A 26,481-nucleotide genomic window follows, 5' to 3' on the forward strand; every position below is an offset into this window, starting at 1 on the left:
CTCGCTAAGCCCCTCTAACAAACTCAAACAGCGTGAAACGACAGCCTAGAGAGACACTCGCAGGGGTCTCGGGCTGTGTTCAAAACCGCTGTTGTATGGCGAATAGTATAACATCACTCCCACGCCTTGCAAATCAACAACAGTGTGATATGGAATAAATATGTTGCGATCATTCACTAATAGAGACTTTACTGCATATACCCCAAAGCCTTTACGTCTCCACTGCGGATGGAGACGGGGGCCGGTCTGAAACCTAGGACCAAAAGGTCTGAAACGTAGGGCCCCAAACTGACAGGGGGGGGGGGGGGGGGGTTTACTAGGAATGTGATCCTGGAGCTAGCTCAAGCCTGTATCGTAAGACTAAATAAGTACTGAGAACCAGAAATGCTGGCAGTCTATACAATCTCTACCATAGGCTGGTCAGTAGAAGCATTGTGAAAAGATGTGAAAAGGAAAGACGTGAGTGAGTGACTCTCGTAATTCCTTCCCTATGAGTGGACATGAGGGAAGATGCCTGTAATAGCTTTTTGCTATGTCCTCTTCAATTCTAGGGATTAAAAAAAAAATCTTGATGACCATCAATAGGGTGGTTTAGTTGAGTGTGGAATGTAACGCTCTTGGTTCAGAAATCTCGTCAGCCACTCAAAATCACACTAGTGCCACCACGAGCCTGTAAAAAAAGAAATGCTTGAAAAAAAATGTGTCTGTATTTAACACGTAACGTTTCTTCTCACCAAAACAAATGTTATAAACAGTTTTAAGTATTGCTAGCAAAGAAAGTACACTTGGTAGAGAGCTAGATAATGCACACATACACAACAAACTGTAGTCCAAATGTAAGCAAAGAGCACATGCAACATACTCACCAATAGAGGAAAGGGAGTATCTCTCACAATACTTTGTTAGTTTGTGCATCAGTCATTTTCCGTTTTCCTCGCAAGATAACTTTGGTTGGGAGGCAACGCTTCAATAAGGGTGCCTATTTTTGAGTTATACACCATAACATCCTAAAATATCTAGATAACAGTACATGGATTGGATCCATGTGGAATGGATCAGAATGGTCTGTGGCTTGAGATCAGTTAAATCTCCATTCTGCCTTACTGTACATGCTACGAAGCCAATCCCATTGCCAACATTGACCGGAACTGGTCAGGAACTCAAATGTTGGGCCTGCTTGTTCAAGACTTTGGCTTTTTATCTCCACCTGTAGGCAGTTCACTTGACCTCAATCACCCAGTCGCCTAATGAGGCTCCACTATTTCAAGTGGGCCCAAGAGAATGTGAAAGTAATTGTCCAGTGAAAATCTTATTTTTAAAAGTTAATATTCTGTCAACTCATACCCAAATCATGTTATTGACTCATCCTATACTCGTATTTGTGGCCAAAGCTTAACTTGGGGACAAAACACTTAAAAAAAATAATAATAATAATTTCCTCATAGAGGATGAGCTGGCCAATCAGCGGGCTAATCTTTTTAATGACCGGGTCAATGCCCACACAGTTCTGTTGTTGGGGTATGCCCACACCATTCCAACACAGAAAAGCTGCTTTTTAACATACAATAAAATAAGTGATTTTAGGTCATATTTCATAGAAATCTGGAAACACTGGACAGTTACTTTAAAAGATAATTGTCTCCTTTTCAAATATTGGCACTGGGTAAAGAATGAGGCAGGCAATAACCTGCTATAACAAAGTCAAATGATTTGCTGAAATCAAGCAATTGTGAAGCACAGAGACTTGTCAGTACTAGAGTAAACACTAAAAGCCAAGCTTACAGATGACCACAACCGAAGACCTGCAAACAGCATGCATCTTCCAATAGCTTCTCGAAAGTGCTGTACATTATTTTATACAATTCTGCTTTCTGTCGTACAATTTGTTGTATTTATTGATTACAAAGAAAACCCTTTGATCATTTAGTGATTTATAGTAGCCGTTTATTTGGTTGTACGTTTTTAGCTGTTTTACCTGGCTTTGCATTAATTAATTTGAGAATAAATGTAAAAGAAATGGCTGGCGGTTTATTAAGCCCCAAAAACACAAAACACATCCTTGAGCTGACTTGGATGCAAAATGTATTCCATATCAGTGTTGAAATTCTCACTGATCTGTGTGGGTAACATACATGCCGGTAATAAGTGTTACTTTTCGCATTTGTGCCAATGTTACCCACTGACCCTGAGCTGTGAACTGAAAACATGTCATAATTGACAACTCATTGTGTTTCTTCGCTTGCTTACAGAAAGTGCCAGCTTTTTCCCCCTGAATCAAAATCTAATCCCTGTCATTTTTTTACACTTGGCCTGTAACAAGGTCCTCTGTTGACTTCATAAGGTGCCCAATAAAAGAGAAGTGTCCAGAACTTATGGATATTCCTTCAATGTTATTGAATCACTTCCTGTTTTGCTTTCATTTCCCCATATGAAATTAATCTACCCATTGTGAATGATGAGGATCCAATGAGAGAACGTAGCCCTTTTAAGACAGGAAATACAGATGGCAGATAAAAAGGCAGGATGAAGTTTGGTCATTTTACATCAACATGGCTGCCAGGGAACCTTACCCAAACTCCCGAAAGCAACTTTGAAGTTGGTTGTGTTGATTCTTCAGCTCAGACATCATCTGTGACAATACAGCACCACAGCCCTTACTAGCCAAAAAAAAGTATATTCTGTAACACAAAGAACACCCCAGAGGCTTGACCACAGTGCTCAATAAGATGCAACAGTATTATTACTAAAATAGTGACCGCATTAACATGTGCCTGTGCAGTCCCAATGATCAGGTTAGTTTGCTGGGACCAATGGTTTCTAGGCATCAATAGTCAAAGGTGCTCAATCTCCCTGTATTTGACCATGTCATTGTATTTCCTTTGTCTCCTTTAGTTGTATTCATCATATGAAACAACTATGTCATAAGAGCAGTCGTGACAGCATGTGCTCTACCGGATGGGATGCCGAGACCCAGTCTGCAACGAACGCAGCGTGTGTTGGTTTTCAAGTCTCCTTGACATACATAGCCAAAGTAATTGAAAAGCCTGAGCTTGTACTTGCCTGGATTTACAGGTCTAAGGGAAAAGTAAGTAAGTAAATCAGCATGCGTTGCGTTTACATGTGAACTGTTTACTCGTGGACTGAGGTGGAATATTATCCATGCATCGAAGCAGTGTTTTAGAGGGGTTCTTTTAAAAATCGTAAAACGGAGTAGCGCATATCGAGAAACAAACACACGAGAATCAAACATTGAAGTTGTACCCCAGCTGTCCTTTTGATAATTAGCGTTACATTTTGCGATCACCACAAACACAAATTAATGCACTGCCTTTTGGCTCTGATCTATTCTGACAGTCTTATTTATTTTTTGTGTTTTAAAGCTAGTGAAAAGCAGGGACATGGTGCCATGATTTCTCTTACAGTGCTATTGTGTGAAATTATAATCACTTGTTATGGAATAATTTTTTATAGTCTTTTTCACACCAATTCTTTTTGTGTATTTGTACAGTGGCTTGGTGATATTGATATGTTGCCATGAGTTGATATTGTAACCAATAAAAAAAGCTTTAACCAAGGATTGTGTTGAAGCCTGTTATGTAAAAATAAAAAATAAATAAAAAGACTTATGAGGTTAACAAATTACTTTTCAAACATAGTTGCTTGAATGCTGACCATCTACCATTCAGTAAAAGTGCAGTCTGAAGATTGTTGTGAAGTTTAATGTTGTTTCCATTAGAGATTCTACAGCAAAGCTACCCCATGTGAAATAACAAAACAGAATCAATGACATAGAATATTATTTTAATAGATTCAGGTAAATCAGGATGCATTTCAATTCAAATTCATCATGAAAGGAAAACACTTTTTTACAAAGTGGAGATTGTTCAAATGTATTCTCGTGATATGTCAAATTAGTTGAAACGGCAGAGGAAGTTATACAATGCTTCTATTTATCAAAACACTATCAGCCGGACGTTAGTAATTTTGATTGTTTTTTTCTGAATTCAAACGGATTTCCTCTGAATTTATGTAGGTCCTTCACAAAAAACACACAATTCTATTTTGTTTGTGTAAACCAGAACAAATTCAGATCTGAATGAAAATCACATGCCTACATTTTTCCCCCCCCCCCCCCCCCCCCCCACACACACACACACACACACACACACACACACACACACACACACACACACACACACACACACACAATTACTTCAGGAGTTAGTGAAAGGCATATTCACAGTTATAAGAGCAGTAGTGTCAATGTACAGGCTACAGCACCCAACCTTCAATCTCATGCCAACCGAGTTTATGTCCTGACCTTCGGAACTGTATTCACACGACTGATTCACACACTTACACAGAGTTTGTATTTGTGTTACAGGCAGTTTGGTTTGTTGAACTAATGGGCAGTTTGTTCTCTGCAAAGTCCTTTTCTAAAGTGTGTGGAAGACTGGACACACTTCGACAAATATCTTAGAGAAACATCTGTTCGGAGGTGGGGGAATCCCGGGAGCAATATTGTCGAGGGTGGACCTATTTTCTCTGAGTGGAGAGGGGAGGTCAGGGGGGAGAGTCAATTCCATTTGCTAAGACTGAGTCGCTAGGGGAGCCAGTAGAGCCAGAGAGAGAAACCCAGTCCATCATTTATGGGGATTCAGATACTGGTCTGTAAAAGCCTCCAATTGCCTCTCAAACTCTGTGGCTTTGTGCCTGAAAATATATAGAAAAATATGTTTACACATAGACCAACATCTATTGGCACACTAATGATGTACAACCAATTATAATGAGGTGAAAATGCCTATCCAAATGAACCGTGTTGAGGTTTACTGACAAATGAATGTTCACCTCAAGTGAAACAAAAAAAAAACGACACACATTCAGTTCAAAGGGCATATCTCTGACCTTGAACCCTCAATACAACCAACAGTGAAGTAACCTATCGGAGCAGGCTTATAAAGACACCCAAGCAGAGTTCCCACTTCTCTTTTCAGGGGAAATGGAAGTTAGGTTGAAAATATGCCAGTGGTGAATAAATGCCAAAATGTGACAATATATTTTTCTAGGAAAGAAAGACAGACAGACTACCAAAGCACCATAAGCATCAAAATGTTAAATCAAATGCATTGGGGATGTAAATGTTTTAAGGGGGGGGGGGCAATAGAGCTATGCAAGGGGAAAAGGTATGGGGTAACACTGGACATTGGAGGTAGCTAGACTGACCGGAGGGTCTTGGAGTGGCTCTGGACGGTCTCCAGAGTCTGGACCTTAGCGGTCAGTCGGCTGATCTCTCCCTCCAGCTCCCTCTGTGTCAGGTCCACCTGCTGACACAACCTCGCAAAGGTCGTGGCCATCTCCCTGGGCAACAAAGGTCAAAGCACTCTATCACTTATTTATTCACCACTTCACAGAAAAGAGGGGAGCGGGAGGGAAGTAAGGTAGCAAGAGGTGCATAGATTTGGCTTTCAGCAGATTTTTGCACTTAATACACATCAGTAGTGAATCGGTTCATAAAGCCAGAGTGTTTAGAAACATCTACATACGAGGCTTAAACATTAGTTACTGTACTGGGATTGAGGCCTGTAGATGTGTCCTAATGCAGGGAGCAGGGGCCCAGGCAAACCGGCGACCCATCAAACGTTAGCAAAATAAACAAAAACGTCATGTCTTATCATTAGGTGAATGATAAATGGCAAGTAAAAGGAGGCTAATCAACATTTTAAAATGAATCGATTTGGTAGACAAGTGTCATTATTTTGACCTCCCCAGAGTTCATTGGAAGAGGAAGTGTAAACTTAGAAATGTATCTTGGCACCATAGATAAAATGTTGCTGTTGTAAACACATTTTTCAGCAATTCTACAAATTGTTTCATTCAACTGAGAGAATATTTTGCAGCTTTGAAGCAAATTTACAGCAATTCTACACAGATTAGCTGTAATTATCTCCAATGACTAATTTCATCCATATTAAAACGGAGTTTGAGATTTTGGCAATGAAGCCATTTATCTACTTCCCCAGAGTCGGATGAACAGTCATTGTGCTAACGCCAGTTAGCATTGTCTAGTGAAACTACTTCTAACTTCCTTCATACTGGACGCAGATATAAAAATAGTATTCACGATGGTATTCTGTTGCAGTTACGCAAGTCATGAAAAAAAAATTCACATAAAATGTCCAAATATTTCCAAGAGAGAATGCCAATAGTGTGCAAAAATGTCATCAAGGCAAAGGGTGGTTACTTTGAAGAATCTCAAATATAAAATATATTTGGATTTATTTTAACACTTTTTTTGGTGACTACATTATTCCATATGTGTTATTTCATAGTGACGATGTCTCACTATTATTCTACAATGTAGAAAATAGTAAAAAATAAAGAAAACCCTGGAATGAGTAGGTGTGTCCGAACTTTGGACTGGTACTGTATATATTTTTTGTTTATAATATAAATTGATGGACCACCTGCAGTAACTGACCCCAGTTTTAAAACTCGTGTCCTAATGCACACAAAAGGATCTGATAACATGGAAATACTGATTGTCAGCCACTTTCGATAACTCAAAACTGGTTTAAAATAGGAACAAACCTAGATTTTAGAGTGAACTTCCCCCTTTAAGCTGATCCTTATTCCCAGAAATGGCATTTATACAGAATACAGCCTGTACTTACTGCTGGACCTGGTGGCTGCAGTTGGCACTGGTGAAGCGGACAATGAGTTGTAATTTCTCTGTGGCGTAGTCCACAAACTGCCGCTTGAGCGCATGCTCCTTGGCCTTGGTGGTCCATGTGAGCTTCTCCCACAGGTAGAGCAGGCCGTACATGGAGGCCGACAGGGCTATGAGCCGCCAGCCCACCGTCCGGCACACCTAGCACACACACGGGTAAGAGAGAGGTGGTTTTCATATTTTTTGGTAGTGGAACTCTGTATGGGAAGCAGCACCCATATTAAATCAGCTATATCTGTTGTGTTGGTTACACATCTGTATAGAGCCGTACATATACAATATACCAGGATTCTCGTAGAAAAATATTTTATTTTAGTGTGTGCTAAATATATCTATACTATAAATCAAATAGTCTAGATAAGTGATTTTTTTTGCCACTTCATTTAAGATGGATTGAGATGTATGGATGCATGTATAGAGCCTGGTCCGTACTGTATAGCCCATTATAATGACAAACGGGTTGCCAGATTAGGTGGGAGTACTATTACGCACCACTCCTCCAACGATGACCACAGTCATGGAGGTGCGGGAGGTGAGGGAGGCCAGGTTGGTGGCCATGGACATCATCAGCTCCTCATGGGAGAGCGCGGCGTCCTGGGGATGTGCTACCGCCACACTGGAGGGGCCACTGGAGGGCGTGGTGGACAGGGAGTGTGTCATCTTTAACAGGACAAGAAGGAGGGACACAGTAATGACAAAGTAGACATTTTTGAAAATGCATGAATAATTAAAAAAAAAACGAGAATATCATATTTACATAAGTATTCAGACCCTTTACTCAGTACTTTGTTGAAGCACCTTTGGCAGTGATTACAGCCGAGTCTTCTTGGGTATGACACTACAAGTTTGGCACACTTGTATTTGGGGACTTTCTCCCATTCTTCTCTGCAGATCCTCTCAAACTCTGCCAGGTTGGATGGGGAGCGTCGCTGCGCAGCTATTTCAAGTCTCTCCAGAGATGTTCGATCAGGTTCAAGTCCAGGCTTTAGTTGGGCCACTCAAGGACATTTAGAGACTTGTCCTGAAGCCACTCCTGCATTGTCTTGGCTGTGTGCTTAGGGTCGTTGTTCTGTTGGAAGGTGAACCTTCACCCCAGTCTGAGGTCCTGAGCGAGAAGGTTTTCATCAAGGATCTCTGTACTTTGCTCCATTCATTTATCTCTCGATCCTGATTAGTCTCCCAGTCCATGCCGTTGAAAAACATCCCCACAGCGAGAGGCTGCCACCACCATGCTTCACCGTAGGGATGGTGCCAGGTTTCCACTAGACATTCCTCTGGCCAAAGAGTTTAATCTTGGTTTCATCAGACCAGGGAATCTTGTTTCTCATGGTCTGAATCCTTAAGGTGCCTTTTGGTAAACTCCAAGTTGTCTGTCATCTGCCTTTTACTGCGGAGTGGCTTCCGTCTGGCCACTACCATTAAGGCCTGATTTGTGGAATGCCTGCAGAGATGTTTGTCCTTCTGGAAGGTTCTCCCATCTCCACAAAGGAACTCTGGAGCTCTGTCAGAGTGACCATCGGGTTCTTGGTCACCTCCCTGACCAAGGCCCTTCTCCACCGATTGCTCAGTTTGGCTGGGCGGCCAGCTCTAGGAAGACTCTTGGTGGTTCCAGACTTATTCCATTTAAGAATGATGGGGGCCACTATGTTCTTGGGGACCATCAACGCTGCGGAAATGTTTTAGGACCCTTCCCAGGTCTGTGCCTCGACATAATCCTGTCTCTGGGCTCTACGGACAATTCCTTCGACCTCATAGCTTGGTTTATGCTCTGACATGCACTGTCAACTGTGGGACCTTATATAGACAGTTGTGTGCCTTTCCAAATCATGTCCAATCAACTGAATTTACCACAGGTGCACTCCAATCAAGTTGCAGAAACATCTCAAAGATGATCAATGGAAACCGGATTCACCTGAGCTCAATTTCGAATCGCATAGCAAAGGGTCTGAATACTTAAATAAAGGTATTTCTGTTTTAAATTTGTAACTATTTGCAAATAAAAAAAATAAAACTGTTTTTCCTTTATGGGGTATTGTGTGTAGATGGTTGAGGGAAAAATATAATTGTATACATTTTAGAATAAGGCTGTAATGTAACAAAATGTGGAAAAAGTCAAGGGGTCTGAATACTTTCTGAATGCACCTTATCCTATACCAGGGATGTTATTGGGACAATGTACTGTAGGAAAGGAGCTACCAGCTCATTTGAATTTCTCCATTGTTTCACTGGTGAACTATCAGTGTGTGCATGTGCGCGCATGTGTATGTATGCATGTATGTTTGAATTCAAAATATACAAATATCAGCATATCAGTTAGGCCAGAATATGAAGGGGAAGAATAAGTTCACAGGCCTAATATTGGAGAATGACAGGTTTGGTTGAAACTGTATTTTAAAAGTGGTATCGACATCCTGTCTACTCTACATTATCCATTACACACTAAAACATATTGATTAGTGTGTATTATATCTAACCCACGTGTTTCAACTGTGGTTACCTGAAAGTTCTTGTTGACCAGCATCAAGACTATTAACAATCTATTAGTCGTATATCATATCACACTACAGCTACGACATAGACATGACCAAAGGTATGTGGACATCTGCTTGTCGAACATCTCATTCCAAAATCATGGCCATTAATATGGAGTTGGTCATCCGTTTGCTGCTAACAGCCTCCACTCTTCTGGGAAGGCTTTCCACTAAATGTTGGAACATTGCTGCGAGGACTTGCTTCCATTTAGCCACAAGAGCACTAGTGAGGTCAAGCACTCATGTTGGGAGATTAGGCCTTGCTCGCAGTCTGGCGTTCCAATTCATCCCAAAGGTTTTCGATGGGGTTGAGGTCAGGGCTCTGTGCGGGCCAGTCAAGTTCTTCCACATCAATCAACAAACCATTTCTGTATGCACTTTGCTTTGTGCACAGGAGCATTGTCATGCTTAAACAGGAAAGGCCTTCCCCAAACTGTTGCAACAAAGTTGGAGGCACAGAATCATCTAGAATGTCATTGGATGCTGTATCATTAAGATTTCCCTTCGCTGGAACTAAGGGGCCTAGCCCGAACCATGAAAAACAGCCCAAGACCATTATTCCACCTCCACCAAACTTTACAGTTGGCCACTATGCATTGGGGCAAGTAAAGTTCTTCTGGCATCCGCCAAACCCAGATTATTCCGTCGACTGCCAGATAGTGAAGCGTGATTCATCACTCCCGTTTCCACTGCTCCAGAGTTCAATGGCCGCAAGCTTTACACCACACCAGCTAACGCTTGGCATTGCGCATGGTTATCTTAGGGTTATGCTCGGCCATGGAAACCCATTTCACGAAGCTACCGACAAACAGTTCTTGTGCTGACGTTGCTTCCAGAGGCAGTTTGGAACTCGGTAGTAAGTGTTGCAACCAAGGACAGAGTATTTTTTATTTGCTACCCACTTCAGCACTTGACTGTTCCGTTCTGTGAGCTTGTATGGCCTACCACTTCGTGGCTGAGCCATTGTTGCTCCTAGACATTTCCATTTCACAATAACAGCACTTACAATTGACCGGAGCAGCTCTAGCAGGATAGATATTTGATAAACTAACTTGTTGGAAAGGTGGCATCCTATGACGGTGATACGTTGAAAGTTACTGAGCTCTTCAGTAAGGCCATTCTACTGCCAATATTTGTCTGTGGAGATTGTATGGTGTGTGCTCGATTTTATACAACGGTCAGAAACGGGTGTGGCTGAAATAGCCAAATCCACTAACGTCATGGGGTGCCCACATACATACCTTTAACCAAAGTACCTATCCCCATAATTTCTCACCTTCGTATCTTACTGGAATAATGAGAAGTTGCCCCAAGACCCTGATCCTGGGACATTTTTACATTTCACCCACTAATGGTTAAGGTTAGGACTGTGGGAGGGAAAGCAGATCCTAGATCTGTAAGTTGGGGAAACTTCACCCTGTAGCGGTCTTACCTGCGTTACTTGAAAGTTCCTGTCGACCAGCATGAGGGCCCGCTTTGCATTGGTAGGCCCCAGGAAGCGGTTGACCAGTGCCGTCCAGCCCATTGAGAACTGGAACTCAATGTTCTCCTGGAAGTCTGAGCAGAGCGTGGCGCAGTTCAGGTTGTAGCTCAGGTCAAATTTGCGGCTTGGCACAAGTGTTTGTATCTGGCTCTGAACAGCAGGGGGCAGCAGAGGCTGCAGACTCTCTGGTGGTGGGGAGAAACAAGGAAGGAAACAGACAAGTCAGGTGACGTCACTGAAATCGTCTAGATGACTTTTGATCCAAATACTTCCTGCTTCCCTTGTTCCTTGCAGTCCTCAGAGATCTGACAGAACTGGATCAGTGGAAGCAATGTAGTAGAACCCTCTGAATAGACCCCCTACCCAATTGTGTTAGATTATATAAAAGAAGGTAGGATTTAAAACAGGGCCTTCCTTTCCATGACCGTCTCTAAACACACAATGATCTGAGAGGAATAAATGGGTGAGAAGTGTGCTGGGTGTACTTTTCCTCAACCAATTGGTTTACTCCCTCAAAGTAATTTCATAGAGATCCATTAGATCTTTGTCAATCTGCTTTATGACTGATTGCCTGGTCACACACACAGGATCGTGAGCCTATGAGCCTGTGTCATGACCAAACCTGAACCCAGATCTGCTTGTGTTGTCATGCCAACTCTTGACCATAAGAGTTGGCAAGACAGCATTAACAGATGTGGGACCAGGCTAATCATGACCAGGGCTAGCCTAAACACAGCCTGTTTTATGGGGTGGTGTTACGTGCTGCACCAACTACCTACCGATCATGTCTTTCTGGGAGGACTGCAGGGAGGCGTTGACGGCATTGGAGCAGCGGAAGGCCAGGTTTTTGCCCATGCCCTCTTCAATATGGCTCAGTAGATCCTGTACACAGGGTGAGGGTGGGCAACCGCAGCACATGGTCAGAGATGGAACAGTCAAGGAATGGTCATGGAACGGTCACAGAAAAATAGGTCACTACTATGTGTTAGAGTCATGATGGTCCTAACCTAAATGCTCAGTCTGTTACATTAGCGACAAAGCTTCAATTTCAAGGTGAAGCTGCCATAGAAAGCAGACCTGTGTCCGCCGTGGCAGTCTATGGTGTAACGAAAAATCAAACTCACTGATTTGTAGAGCTTGAGGACGTGGGGCGAGGGTTGGAAGTCCGAGTGGAACTCCTCAATTAGCACGTTGAGACGACAGATCTCTTCGCCCATGGCGCTAGACACCTAGAGAAAACGGTTGTATTAGTGCCTGGGAAAATGTAAAAAAAATTATTAAAAATAAATAAATAAAAAAAGTGCACCACTTGTGGTAACCCTTGGAATGGATTGAGAGTTACGGCTGTAATAAATCCAGATATTGTAGTTGGCAGTATTACCCTGGAGGGACAGAGTTGTGCTTCCCTGCACTGTTAAGAGGCTTAGGATGGGCATATTTCACAAAAATATTGAAAAAAATTCATGTTATCAGAATAGCATGATTTACCTTGCTCTCCACCTCTTCTGTAATGGCCTTGATCTTCATCTTGATGTCCTCTATGAGCAGGCTGAGCTGGTTCTTCACAAACTCCAGACGATCCATCTGGTATTCACGGTCCTCCAATGAGGCCACTCTATACGGCAGACAGGAAGAGGTAAGGTGAGACACAGGAAGTCAGTGCTTCCACCAGGAAGTACACGGATTGCGATCCAATGTCCATAGCATACGACTAAACTGCTATTACAACAGATACCAAAGTATCGTAATTTTCATTGGATAAAAATATTGAATTGTAATAAAATGCAAAAGTGCTACAGGAACATTTGGCAACGATTAAACAGAAGACCACCCGAAAGAACAGAGTGATGTGAGCGGGGATGGAACGGGGGACACACACCTCTTCTCTGCCGCCTCGATGTTGATGGCATCCATGATGGCTTTGACCGTTTCAGTGATCTGCTTGGCCCTTATAGTGTGCTGCTCAAACTTTGTTTTCACTGCTGACTGCGAGATACACTCCTGCGAGGCCATATAATAGCACACACATCACTGTGAATGGGGTCTGCGAAACACACACACAGGGTGGCGACACACACAGTGGTGGTGGGTCGAAAGGGGACAAGATAGACAACTGCTGAAGCAATTTAAGAATGTGAAAAAAAAAAAAAAAGTAATTTGCCGTCAGCAGCTCTGTATCAAGAGTCCCACAGCCCCGTTGGTTCTAGGTTCACAGTAACGTGTTAATGAAGCAATAGCAAAATCATAGGAACAAAAGTCAACACAAGAAACAACAATCCTAAGAAAAGAGGATTACTATTTAAAACATAAAACTCAGAAAATACTAAATGCAGGCAACAGAATCAAACATGAGACAGGGTGAACAGAATGAAAGTGTAACTGAAAGAAACAGATGATCCTCGCCTAAGCAAATCTAGACTTCAGCAATGAAGACGCAGATTGATGGCAATGTGCACATTGATTGGCCTAAGCAGGGGTTCTGAGGCGCCGGCTTGGCGACTCGCAATTGGTGGAGAGAGACTAGTAGTTCGGAGATGAGCTGGAGGTCGAGACTAGAGGTTTCTCTCGCAGCACAGGATAATAGAGATAGAGTGATTAGAATGGTTCACTCACATCTGTAGTGAGTACAAAGTACAAATCGGTCGTTCTGCCCCTGAACAGGCAGTTAACCCACTGTTCCTAGGCCGTCATTGAAAATAAGAATTTGTTCTTAACTGACTTGCCTAGTTAAATAAAGGTAAAATAAAAAAATAAAAAGTGGCATGGGACAGAATCTAGTTAACATCCTATTCAACAGTTTTTCCTTTAGGTGTCCGACCCAATAAAGAGGTAAACGGTATGAGGCAGCATAACTACAGAATATTCTCTCTTGCAAATCTTTTCTATACCATTTCTCCACACACACACACACATCCCCAAACAGCAGCAGCTACCATTGTGCTTGAGCAGGTGCCCCTGGAAAATCTCTGTCACTTTAGGTGGAAGATAACAGGGCTGGGAATAGCCAGGGACCTTACGATACGTAGGTGCCGATATGATATGTATTGCGATTCTATATGCATTTCCATTCGATACTGTGATTTTATTGCAATTTGATGGTCCAAACATTGCTCACTATAGGTCTGCTGCAGAGAGACGGGAGAGCATGAGAAAATGAGTTTTGATCAGTCAGGGAAATAAAAGTGCTGAAAACATGTTGGCTCACTATTTAAATAGAAGATGGAGAACAAACTATTGGATGAAAAATAAAATAGTTTTGGCACTACCAATAGAGGCAAAAGTGGAGTCAAATATCAATTTAATATTATTGTGACATGTAACTATCAATTTATTTCCCCTAGTCACTAGAAGATAAATGTGATAAGTGCCAGTTCTGGCCATCCTCCCAGATCGCTCCAAAACTAAGTCCAGTGTCACACTGGCAAAAGCCAGGAAGGAGAATTCAGAGAGAGAGTTTGACTGAGGAGCCATGGTGTTTGGCTTGACTGGACTACACACCGATTTAACTTCATTTCGAGAGAAAAAAAAATCCTAAGTAGTTCTGCCATTTAATTTGAAATGATTTACTTCATACTGCGGGGGTTTTCATATACATTTCAGAGGAGTTGGAGACGTTGCATTTAATCATTAAACAATCTCCATGTTTGAGGCTGAGAACGAGTGGTGTTAGACGTCACACACACACACACAAACAGACACGCTCACACTAGAACTTGCCTCAAATATCCTCTCGAAACTCTGGAACTCCTTGAGCCTCTCGTGGAAGCCTTCTGCTAAAGCTCCACCTAAGAAAGCGGCACACTGTCAAACAAAGACCACCACATCACAGGAGCATTATCTCTTCATAACGGAGTGTAGCACACTGCCATTTTGGCTACAAACTCCTACAAAAAGAAACCATTTAAAAAGGACAGTTAACTTTCGTTGTATCAGATAGCGTTGAATTCAAAGTAGGGTGACCACATTTAAAATACCTTATATCTTTCAGTCTATTTACTTACTTTCATAGCTCTTCGTTAAAGCCCACTTTTTGTAAGTAGGTACAGTGCCTTGCGAAAGTATTCGGCCCCCTTGAACTTTGCGACCTTTTGCCACATTTCAGGCTTCAAACATAAATATATAAAACTGTATTTTTTTGTGAAGAATCAACAACAAGTGGGACACAATCATGAAGTGGAACGACATTTATTGGATATTTCAAACTTTTTTAACAAATCAAAAACTGAAAAATTGGGCGTGCAAAATTATTCAGCCCCTTTACATTCAGTGCAGCAAACTTTCTCCAGAAGTTCAGTGAGGATCTCTGAATGATCCAATGTTGACCTAAATGACTAATGATGATAAATACAATCCACCTGTGTGTAATCAAGTCTCCGTATAAATGCACCTGCACTGTGATAGTCTCAGAGGTCCGTTAAAAGCGCAGAGAGCATCATGAAGAACAAGGAACACACCAGGCAGGTCCGAGATACTGTTGTGAAGAAGTTTAAAGCCGGATTTGGATACAAAAAGATTTCCCAAGCTTTAAACATCCCAAGGAGCACTGTGCAAGCGATAATATTGAAATGGAAGGAGTATCAGACCACTGCAAATCTACCAAGACCTGGCCGTCCCTCTAAACTTTCAGCTCATACAAGGAGAAGACTGATCAGAGATGCAGCCAAGAGGCCCATGATCACTCTGGATGAACTGCAGAGATCTACAGCTGAGGTGGGAGACTCTGTCCATAGGACAACAATCAGTTGTATATTGCACAAATCTGGCCTTTATGGAAGAGTGGCAAGAAGAAAGCCATTTCTTAAAGATATCCATAAAAAGTGTTGTTTAAAGTTTGCCACAAGCCACCTGGGAGACACACCAAACATGTGGAAGAAGGTGCTCTGGTCAGATGAAACCAAAATGGAACTTTTAGGCAACAATGCAAAACGTTATGTTTGGCGTAAAAGCAACACAGCTGAACACACCATCCCCACTGTCAAACATGGTGGTGGCAGCATCATGGTTTGGGCCTGCTTTTCTTCAGCAGGGACAGGGAAGATGGTTAAAATTGATGGGAAGATGGATGGAGCCAAATACAGGACCATTCTGGAAGAAAACCTGATGGAGTCTGCAAAAGACCTGAGACTGGGACGGAGATTTGTCTTCCAACAAGACAATGATCCAAAACATAAAGCAAAATCTACAATGGAATGGTTCCTAAATAAACATATCCAGGTGTTAGAATGGCCAAGTCAAAGTCCAGACCTGAATCCAATCGAGAATCTGTGGAAAGAACTGAAAACTGCTGTTCACAAATGCTCTCCATCCAACCTCAGAGCTCGAGCTGTTTTGCAAGGAGGAATGGGAAAAAATTTCAGTCTCTCGATGTGCAAAACTGATAGAGACATACCCCAAGCGACTTACAGCTGTAATCGCAGCAAAAGGTGGCGCTACAAAGTATTAACTTAAGGGGGCTGAATAATTTTGCACGCCCAATTTTTCAGTTTTTGATTTGTTAAAAAAGTTTGAAATATCCAATAAATGTCGTTCCACTTCATGATTGTGTCCCACTTGTTGTTGATTCTTCACAAAAAAATACAGTTTTATATCTTTATGTTTGAAGCCTGAAATGTGGCAAAAGGTCGCAAAGTTCAAGCGGGCCGAATACTTTCGCAAGGCACTGTAACTGTCCTCTCCAAGTTTAGCTGGAATTTAGCCCGAAAGCATTTGAAAAATGTGATTGGTTGACAATGACATTGGTCTACATTTCGTCTTGCGCTGCGCAGAATATCCGATCTCAACACCGATTAGAGGAGTGTTTAGTACCGCCACATCCTTATATCTTGTCATAAACACAACTTTACTGCAAAAGAGAGATTGGAATGTCCTTTCTTATCAAATTAATGGGAAGACTGACTGAAATATGGGACTAATCGACCTTTTCTGTAAATTAGTGGCGTTTTAATTTGTTGATAAAATGCAAGAAACAATTGTTTGATTGCATGACAAAGGGCCAAAACGCTGGATTGTCGCACAATCCGGGACATGTGATCAGCCTAATTCAAAAGGTATGAGGAAAGAGCTCTGACGAGTGGCACTCTCCCAAAGCTTTTTTAACACATCACTAACTGATGCAATCCATTTCCACAAGCATTGCTACACTCTCAAAAAAGTATACGCCATTAGCAGGGTTGGATGGATTACTTAAAATGTAATCTGCTACTAGTAACAGTTACATGAAAATAAAGTAATCAGTAACATAATCCTTTGGATTTCTGAAAAATAAGTAACATACTTTTGGATTACTTTAACTTCTAACAGCCAGGCATACAAATGTGAAACAACTAATTATTTAATTTAGTAACATGACTATTTCCAATTTGGGGACTAGTGTGGAAGCATACTCTAATTTACATAAGAGCACACACAGCCGCCATACTAACTTTCTTCTACATTTTCAGTTGGTGCCACAAGCCTATGATTTGGTTGCACCAAAACCTTGTTGTGGGGTCAGGCATTTTATGGGCTGCATGGTCACTGGAGATGGCTTGAGCTGACAAATGAGTTAAAGACTGCATTACAGTGCCTTGCGAAAGTATTCGGCCCCCTTGAACTTTGCGACCTTTTGCCACATTTCAGGCTTCAAACATAAAGATATAAAACTGTATTTTTTTGTGAAGAATCAACAACAAGTGGGACACAAGCATGAAGTGGAACGACATTTATTGGATATTTCAAACTTTTTTAACAAATCAAAAACTGAAAAATTGGGCGTGCAAATTATTCAGCCCCCTTAAGTTAATACTTTGTAGCGCCACCTTTTGCTGCGATTACAGCTCTAAGTCGCTTGGGGTATGTCTCTATCAGTTTTGCACATCGAGAGACTGAAATTTTTTCCCATTCCTCCTTGCAAAACAGCTCGAGCTCAGTGAGGTTGGATGGAGAGCATTTGTGAACAGCAGTTTTCAGTTCTTTCCACAGATTCTCGATTGGATTCAGGTCTGGACTTTGACTTGGCCATTCTAACACCTGGATATGTTTATTTTTGAATCATTCCATTGTAGATTTTGCTTTATGTTTTGGATCATTGTCTTGTTGGAAGACAAATCTCCGTCCCAGTCTCAGGTCTTTTGCAGACTCCATCAGGTTTTCTTCCAGAATGGTCCTGTATTTGGCTCCATCCATCTTCCCATCAATTTTAACCATCTTCCCTGTCCCTGCTGAAGAAAAGCAGGCCCAAACCATGATTCTGCCACCACCATGTTTGACAGTGGGGATGGTGTGTTCAGGGTGATGAGCTGTGTTGCTTTTACGCCAAACATAACGTTTTGCATTGTTGCCTAAAAGTTCAATTTTGGTTTCATCTGACCAGAGCACCTTCCTCCACATGTTTGGTGTGTCTCCCAGGTGGCTTGTGGCAAACTTTAAACGACACTTTTTATGGATATCTTTAAGAAATGGCTTTCTTCTTGCCACTCTTCCATAAAGGCCAGATTTGTGCAATATACGACTGATTGTTGTCCTATGGACAGAGTCTCCCACCTCAGCTGTAGATCTCTGCAGTTCATCCAGAGTGATCATGGGCCTCTTGGCTGCATCTCTGATCAGTCTTCTCCTTGTATGAGCTGAAAGTTTAGAGGGACGGCCAGGTCTTGGTAGATTTGCAGTGGTCTGATACTCCTTCCATTTCAATATTATTGCTTGCACAGTGCTCCTTGGGATGTTTAAAGCTTGGGAAATCTTTTTGTATCCAAATCCGGCTTTAAACTTCTTCACAACAGTATCTCGGACCTGCCTGGTGTGTTCCTTGTTCTTCATGATGCTCTCTGCGCTTTTAACGGACCTCTGAGACTATCACAGTGCAGGTGCATTTATACGGAGACTTGATTACACACAGGTGGATTGTATTTATCATCATTAGTCATTTAGGTCAACATTGGATCATTCAGAGATCCTCACTGAACTTCTGGAGAGAGTTTGCTGCACTGAAAGTAAAGGGGCTGAATAATTTTGCACGCCCAATTTTTCAGTTTTTGATTTGTTAAAAAAGTTTGAAATATCCAATAAATGTCGTTCCACTTCATGATTGTGTCCCACTTGTTGTTGATTCTTCACAAAAAATACAGTTTTATATCTTTATGTTTGAAGCCTGAAATGTGGCAAAAGGTCGCAAAGTTCAAGGGGGCCGAATACTTTCGCAAGGCACTGTACATAGACAAGATGTGGTGGGTTTAACCGAGATAGTGAGGAATTGTTCTAACTCCTCCTGGCTGTCTCAAAATCATCCTTGCATCTGGGAAACTAAGCAAAGTTGGGGTTAAGACAACAACCCACGTGCAGATAACAACAGGATGAACCCAGAGTGGCTTATGATGCTCCTTGGTCTGCATGAGGGGGGTTGAACCAACCATGACTGAGCATTGTTAGTGCCAGCTACATATAGTACTCTGCACTTGTGTAAAGGTTAGGTTACTCGGTCCAACACTCAAGGGTGGGGGGGGGGGCGACCAGACTCATTACTGCAATAATTAAATCGATATTAAATAAAGATGCTTGTTTGAAGAAATGACCAAATCTTTCTCAGCACTGAATTTCCACGACACTACCCACTGAACTACTTAGAGGTGTGAACGCTTAAACATTTAAATGAAATTGGGATCCTTAACATTAACAACAATTTTTAAGTGTTTTCCCCCACACAATTTGAATCACAGCGCAGTTATCACAAAACATATTTTCTGTGTTATAGCCTAACTAACTGTAAAAGGCAGAGTGGGTCAATTTCCGCAACAATTAAGACCTGGCTACCACGCTGTGAACAGCGTGAATCAAACCCGTACACATGAGCAGATACTGTGTGTGACCGTGAAGTGTTGCATCTTGCCTATTTGTTGATGATAGGCCCTGTTTTACTGAAGTTGTGAGACATCGCAAGCCAACAAATTGTGAGATACAGCACTGCAAGATTTTGATTGCCGATAGATAGGCCTAGTGCACAGTTCTGCCTGGTGGCCGACCTGCCTATACTGTGCCCCTCCCCTCTCTCTCCATCCCTCACTGGCACACTGAAAGATGCAAGTGTTTGTGTTTTCGGAAGTATGGCTACTAATCAGTCTCCTCCGTTATAAAAATACATCATCTTAGGAGTCGATTCCGGTATCTTGACACTCAGAAATGGGTATCGACATGTAAGGAATCGAGGAATCAATTATTTTGGAGTCGACTCTCACTACGTCATCGTCGTTAACAGTTGGAAAAATGGCAGAGAAAGGCGAGCGACAGCAGCAAAATCCTGTATGGCAATACTTTGAGAAATTAAATGAGAAGGAAATGCGAACTTTGCGCGGTAGAGTTGAGGGACAGTAATGGTAGTACAGGTGCAATGCTTAACCATCGAAAAGGGATGCAGCGTGAGACCGGTGCTGGCAGCAGCACAGCTGCGTTGTGAATTCACATGGAATTTTAAGATTGTTTCGGATTGTTTTACCAGAAAACACAAAAAATGGCCGTTTAAACATTAAGAAAAAACTATTTGTGACATCCTTACTACCTACCAACAACAATACACACCTGGTGTGACCACTGCAGACACCAAAACACACGCCTACCCACCCATCAACACACACACACACATCCACACCCGCTTGCCTACCCACCCATCGACACGCCCACAGCCTCCTGGTTTGACCACCGCGGGGCTTACCGGACTCTGGCATACCCTGAGCTCGCTGCATGCGGGAGTTGAGCACCTCTTTGGCCGACACAAAAAAGATGCGGTTGGGCGCCTGCTCCCGGTCCATTACCTTCAGCTCATCCACCAGGAAGTTGACACAGCGGTCCGTGTGCTGCTTACGCACCTGTAGGGGGAAACGTTACTGCATCATTACTACAACATTACCACATAGCACTAACAAAAACTCTCATGGAGTCATAAACGTAATTTGCACTTCAGTTCGAGGCTTGAGTGGTATACTGTATATGCCATATATGGCAGTGGAGGCTCCTCAGAGGAGGAAGGGGAGGACCTTCTCCTCAGTGAATTTCATAAAAATAAATAAACATTAAAAAAAGTTATCCTTTATAAATAAAACAATACTAAATATACAGTTGAAGTCGGAAGTTTACATACACCTTAGCTAAATACATTTCAACTCAGCTTTTCACAATTCCTGACATTTAATCATAGTAAAAATTCCTGTCTTAGGTCAGTTAGGACCACCATCATTTGTGAAGTGCACCAGTCCCCACTGCAGCAAAGCACCCCAACAACATGATTCTGCCACCCCCGTGCTTCACGGTTGGGATGGTGTTCTTCGGCTTGCAAGCCTCCCGCTTTTTCCTCCAAACATAACGATGGTCATTAGAGCCAAACAGTTCTATTTTTGTTTCATCAGACCAGAGGACATTTCACCAAAAAGTAAGATCTTTGTCCCCATGTGCAGTTGCAAACCATAGTCTGGCTTTGATATGGCGGTTATGGAGCAGTGGCTTCTTCCTTGCTGAGCGGCCTTTCAGGTTATGTCGATATAGGACTCGTTTTACTGTGGATATAGATACTTTTTTACCAGTTTCCTCCAGCATCTTCACAAGGTCCTTTGCTGTTGTTCTGGGATTGATTTGCACTTTTTGCACCAAAGTGCGTTCATCTCTAGGAGACAGAACGCGTCTCCTTCTTGAGCGGTATGATGACTGTGTGGGCCCATGGTATTTATACTTGTGTACTATTGTTTGCATAGATGAACGTGGACCTTCAGGCATTTGGAAATTGCTCCCAAGGATGAACCAGACTTGTGGAGGTCTACAATTGTTTTTCTGAGGTCTTAGATGATTTCTTTTGATTTTCCCATGATGTCAAGCAAAGAGGCACTGAGTTTGAAGGTAGGCCTTGAAATTCATCCACAGGTACACCTCCAATTGACTCAAATGACATCAATAAGCCCATCAGAAATGTATAAAGCCATGACATCATTTTCTGGAGTTTTCAAAGCTGTTTAAAGGCACAGTCAACTTAGTGTATGTAAACTTCTAACCCACTGGAATTGTGATACAGTGAATTATAAGTGAAATAATCTGTCTGTAAACAATTGTTGGAAAAATTACATGTGTCATGCACAAAGTAGATGTCCTAACCGACTTGTCAGAACTATAGTTTGTTATTAACAATAAATTCATGGAGTGGTTGAAAAATAAGTTTTAATGACTCCAACCTAAGTGTATGTAAACTTCTGACTTTCAACTGCACATATTTTTTTTAATAGCATCCCCTTGTCTGTACTGCCGGTAATACCATATGCCCAGGTACGGTACAGGAACAGAATAAAAATCTTGACACTGCTCAAACCTATTTCAGCACCAGTGGCTAATTCTTCTATTCTGAACTTTCAAAAAATCTATTACTGCCCCGTTATTGTTTGTAAGACACTCACATCCTCCATGTACTCTGGCTCGCTGGCCGAGGCATCCCAGCGGTTGTTGAGGATGAAGATGTTAGGTTTGGAGAGTTTCTCGTTCACCTTGTGGAAGAAATGCTTCTCCTGGAGGACACACAAAAAAATACATGGTCAGAAATAGTTAGCGCACCAACAAAGAAACAGCGTTACTAATATCAAAGTGCTGTGTTAACCTTTACTTAAAAAATATATATATATCATAAGGAGAATTTTATTGATTTCATTTGACAGGACAGTTGGAAAAGAAATCGGTGGATAGATATTGGAGGAGGAGGCACAGACAGGAAGGGCACAGACAGTTGGTCGAGGTGGGGCTCGAAAACCCGGTTGCCAAGGACGTATGAGTGGTCCGGAGTCTAAAACTTTACCGACTACACCAGACTGTGGCACGTGTTTAACCTTTAGCCACAATTCAGAGATAAGGTGTCCCAATGTACTGTGTACATACAGTCTGTGTGTGTAGGTGACCCACATACATAAACACTCCAATACAATAGGGAACGTGTAGTATACACACACACACACACACACACACACACACACACACACACACTGACTCAGTCAGACTATACGGGAAGGAGATGTGCCAAGGGCTTTTGTCAAGTGTCACAAAGATAGGTCATTGGCTAATTCGATAGAGAAGGGCTCCATTCATTGAAAGACTGTTATTGTCTGTTGTTTATCAAACAGTTGAGTTTCATTCAAAAACTAAACTTAGCTAGAACAACATTCACTTGAATAAGACATTGTGTTTGTCCAAGAGCAAGGTATTATCAGTCAAATAATGATTTTCTACTATATAGAGTACTTCAAATATATAGGGTTCTATGATTTAATTAAACAGAGGCTGGGTATCCTAGGGTGCTTAGTCAAAGAGTGATTTGGCACAGATAACGAGCGAGCTCGGTGATTGACTATGTGCCCTGACATTCTGTGAATGCCTCGGCAGACAAACAGAGCTGGTCCTGAGTGCTGGACAAAATGGAGACGGCCCTATCCTAGACTATAACAAGCCTTGGAAAGAAAACAACCTCTCCTTCCTCACAAGAAAACACTTCCTTTAGTGTGTCAGTTCACATGCCAATTCTCACACTTAGTTCAAATGAAATACCCTTAGATTAAAGAGGCATCATTCCAATATGACAATTGGGTACAAGCTGCTTAATATGCACAGATTTTCTTGAAAACATTGTTGAAATATGTTGACAATTCCTTCTAGTTGTTCGAAGAACAATTTTGCTAATTTGTTGCTTCATAGAACAGAGTGCATTAGGAAAGTATTAAGACCCCTCGATTTTTTCCACATTGTTACGTTAAAGCCTTATTCTAGAATGTTTTAAATGAAATGTTTTACTCATTAATCTGCACACAATACCCCATAATGGCAAAGAGAAAACAGGGTTTTAGAAATTCTTGCAAATGTATTAAAAATAAAAAAATAAAAATACCATATTTACATAAGTATTCAGACCTTTTGCTATGAGACTCGAAATTAAGCCCAGGTGCTTCCTGTTTCCATTGAACATCTTTGAGATGTTTCTACAACTTGATTGGAGTGCATTTGTGGTAAATTCAATTGATTGGTCATGATTTGGAAAGGAACACATCTGTCAATATAAGGTCCCACAGTTGACAGTACATGTCAGAGCAAAAACCAAGTCATGAGGTCGAAGGAATAGTCTGAAGAGCTTCGAGACAGGATTATGTCGAGGCACAGATCTGGGAAAGAACATCAAAACATTTTTGCAGCATTGAATGTCCCCAAGAACACAGTGGCCTCCATCATTCTTAAATAGGAGAAGTTTGTAAACACCTAGATCCTTCCTCGAGCTGGCCGCCCGGCAAAACTGAGCAATCGGGGGAGAAGGGCCTTGGTCAGGGAGGTGACCAAAAACCGATAATTACTCAGAGCTCCAGAGTTCCTCTGTGGAGATGGGAGAACCTTCCAGAAGGACAAACGTCTTTGCAGCACTTCACCAATCAGGCCTTTATGGTAGTGTCCAAACAGAAGTCACTCCTCAGTAAAAAGGCACATGACAGCCCGCTTGGAGTTTGGCAAAAGGCACCTTAAGGACTCAGACCATGAGAAACAAGATTCTCTGGTCTGATGAAACCAAGATTGAACACTTTGGCCTGAATGACAAGCTTCACATCTGGAGGAAACCTGGCACCATCTCTACAGTGAACAAATGTGTAAAGTACTTAAGTAAAAATACTTTAAAGTACCACATAAGTAGTTTGTTGGGGTTTACTATTTATATTTTTGACAATTTACTTTTACTCTGCTACATTCCTAAAATAAATAATATACTTTTTATTCCATACACATCCCTTACACCCAGAAGTACTCATTACATTTTGAATGCTTAGCAGGACAGGAAAATGTTCAAATTCACACATTTATCAAGAGAACATCCCTGGTCATCCCTAGTGCCTCTGATCTGGTGGACTCATTAAACACAAATACTTTGTTTGTAAATTATGTCTGAGTGTTGGAGTGTGCCCATGGATATCAGTATATTACAAAAAGAAGAAAATTGTGCTGTCTGGTTTGCTTAATATAAGAAATGTGAAATTATTTATATACTTTTACTTTGATACTTAAGTATATTTTTGAAATTACACTTACTTTTGATACTTAAGTATATATACTTAAATACTTTTAAACTTTTTCTCAAGTAGTATTTTACTGGGCGACTCACTTTTATTTGAGTCATAAGGTATCTTTACTTTTCCTCAAATATGACAATTGGGTACTTTTTCCACCACTGATGGTGAAGCATGGTGGTGGCAGCATCATGTTGTGGGGATGTTTTTCAGGGGCAGGGCCTGGGAGACTAGTCAGGATCGAGAGAAAGATGAACGGAGCAAAGTAGAGAGATCCTTGATGAAAACTTGCTCCAGAACGCTCAGGACCTCAGACTGGGGCATAGGTTCACCTTCCAACAGGACAAAGACCCTAAGCACAAAGCCAAACATAATCACTTTACCTCTACCTACATGTACTTATTACCTCAATTACCTCGACTAACCTGTGCCCCCGCACATCAACACTGTACCCCCTGTATATAGTCTCGCTATTGTTATTTTATTGTTGCTCTATCATTATTTGTTATTCTCTATTTCCTTATTTATAATTTTATTTATTGTTTACTTCAGTTTATTTAGTAAATACTTTAACACTCTTATAACTGCATTGTTGGTTAAGGGCTTGTAAGTAAGCATTTCACTGTAAATTCTACACCTGTTGTATTCGGCACAAGAAACAAATACAATGTGTGATTGGTCAGCTCTGTCAAGATCCCATCGGGATTGGTCAGATCTGTCTAGGTACCACCTGGAGGATCAGCTTGCGAGCACTCTTACCGTGTTCATGAGGGTTGATTCTGAGTTTGCCACCAGCACGAAGACATCGGCGTCCAGGCAGAAATTGTCGATCCAGCTGTCCAGCTGTGTCGTGACATCTGTCCCAGGGCTAAAGAAGATGGCGGATAGGGTTAGAAGGTCAAGGTCACAACGTCTCCTAGTAATACAGTTTAGTCAACCTCTGCTTATTGATGGTAAATCCTTCCCATGGGACTTGGGACACCGGTGGATGACGGCTAGTCTAGTTAGGCTATTTAACAATACTTCAGATCATACCGTATGGCATAGCTACAATTGCAATAGTCATATACAGGGACACAGGAAAGCAAAACAGATTCACGCAGGTTCACTTCTTCAGGCTTTTATCGCTGTTCAGTTGATAGGTGATCCCCATACACAGCGCATCAGTGTTTATTTGAATAAAAAATATATACAATAGTGTATATGTAGCTATAAAGCCATATCTAGCTATATAGCCTCTCAACGTCAGTAAGACCAAGGATCAGTCACTTTAACTATACATTCATGTACATACTACCTCAATTGTGCCGACCAACCAGTGCTCCCGCACATTGTCTAACCGGGCTATCTGCATCGTGTCCCGCCACCCGCCAACCCCCCTTTTACGCCACTGCTACTCTCCGTTCATCATATATGCACAGTCACTTTAACCATATCTACATGTACATACTACCTCAATCAGCCTGACTAACCGGTGTCTGTACGTAGCCTCGCTACTTTTATAGCCTGTCTTTTTACTGTAGTTTTATTTCTTTACTTACATATTGTTCACCTAATACCCCTTTTGCACTGAAAGCATTTCCTGTAAGTAAGCATTTGACGGTAATGTCTACACCTGTTGTATTCGGCGCACGTGACAAATAAACTTTGATTTGCTCTGATCGTGGACTACAGGAAATGGGGGGGTGAGCACGCCCCCAT

General features: G+C 41.8%; 1 protein-coding gene across 5 annotated transcripts in view; it reads right to left on the reverse strand.

The window, feature by feature from the left end:
• Positions 1-3,780: 3,780 nt before the first annotated feature.
• LOC139408976 (mitofusin-1-like) overlaps positions 3,781-26,481 on the reverse strand; it is a 30,219-nt gene continuing 7,518 nt past the window's right edge. For 4 of the 5 annotated variants that reach the window (XM_071153516.1, XM_071153519.1, XM_071153517.1 and 1 more), the window contains exons 6-18: positions 25,540-25,648; positions 22,150-22,257; positions 20,427-20,580; positions 14,462-14,529; positions 12,624-12,745; positions 12,233-12,359; positions 11,869-11,973; positions 11,524-11,626; positions 10,694-10,929; positions 7,223-7,390; positions 6,675-6,871; positions 5,227-5,361; positions 3,781-4,713 (exon numbers count right to left, since the gene is read on the reverse strand). In XM_071153516.1, coding sequence (XP_071009617.1) covers positions 4,644-4,713; positions 5,227-5,361; positions 6,675-6,871; positions 7,223-7,390; positions 10,694-10,929; positions 11,524-11,626; positions 11,869-11,973; positions 12,233-12,359; positions 12,624-12,745; positions 14,462-14,529; positions 20,427-20,580; positions 22,150-22,257; positions 25,540-25,648 — 1,702 coding nt within the window. In that variant the 3' untranslated portion in view covers positions 3,781-4,643. The remainder of the gene's footprint in view (positions 4,714-5,226; positions 5,362-6,674; positions 6,872-7,222; positions 7,391-10,693; positions 10,930-11,523; positions 11,627-11,868; positions 11,974-12,232; positions 12,360-12,623; positions 12,746-14,461; positions 14,530-20,426; positions 20,581-22,149; positions 22,258-25,539; positions 25,649-26,481) is intronic. The other variant, XM_071153521.1, reaches the window with a different exon arrangement.

The sequence above is a fragment of the Oncorhynchus clarkii genome, chromosome 5 (assembly GCF_045791955.1).
Source record: "Oncorhynchus clarkii lewisi isolate Uvic-CL-2024 chromosome 5, UVic_Ocla_1.0, whole genome shotgun sequence".
NCBI lineage: Eukaryota > Metazoa > Chordata > Actinopteri > Salmoniformes > Salmonidae > Oncorhynchus > Oncorhynchus clarkii.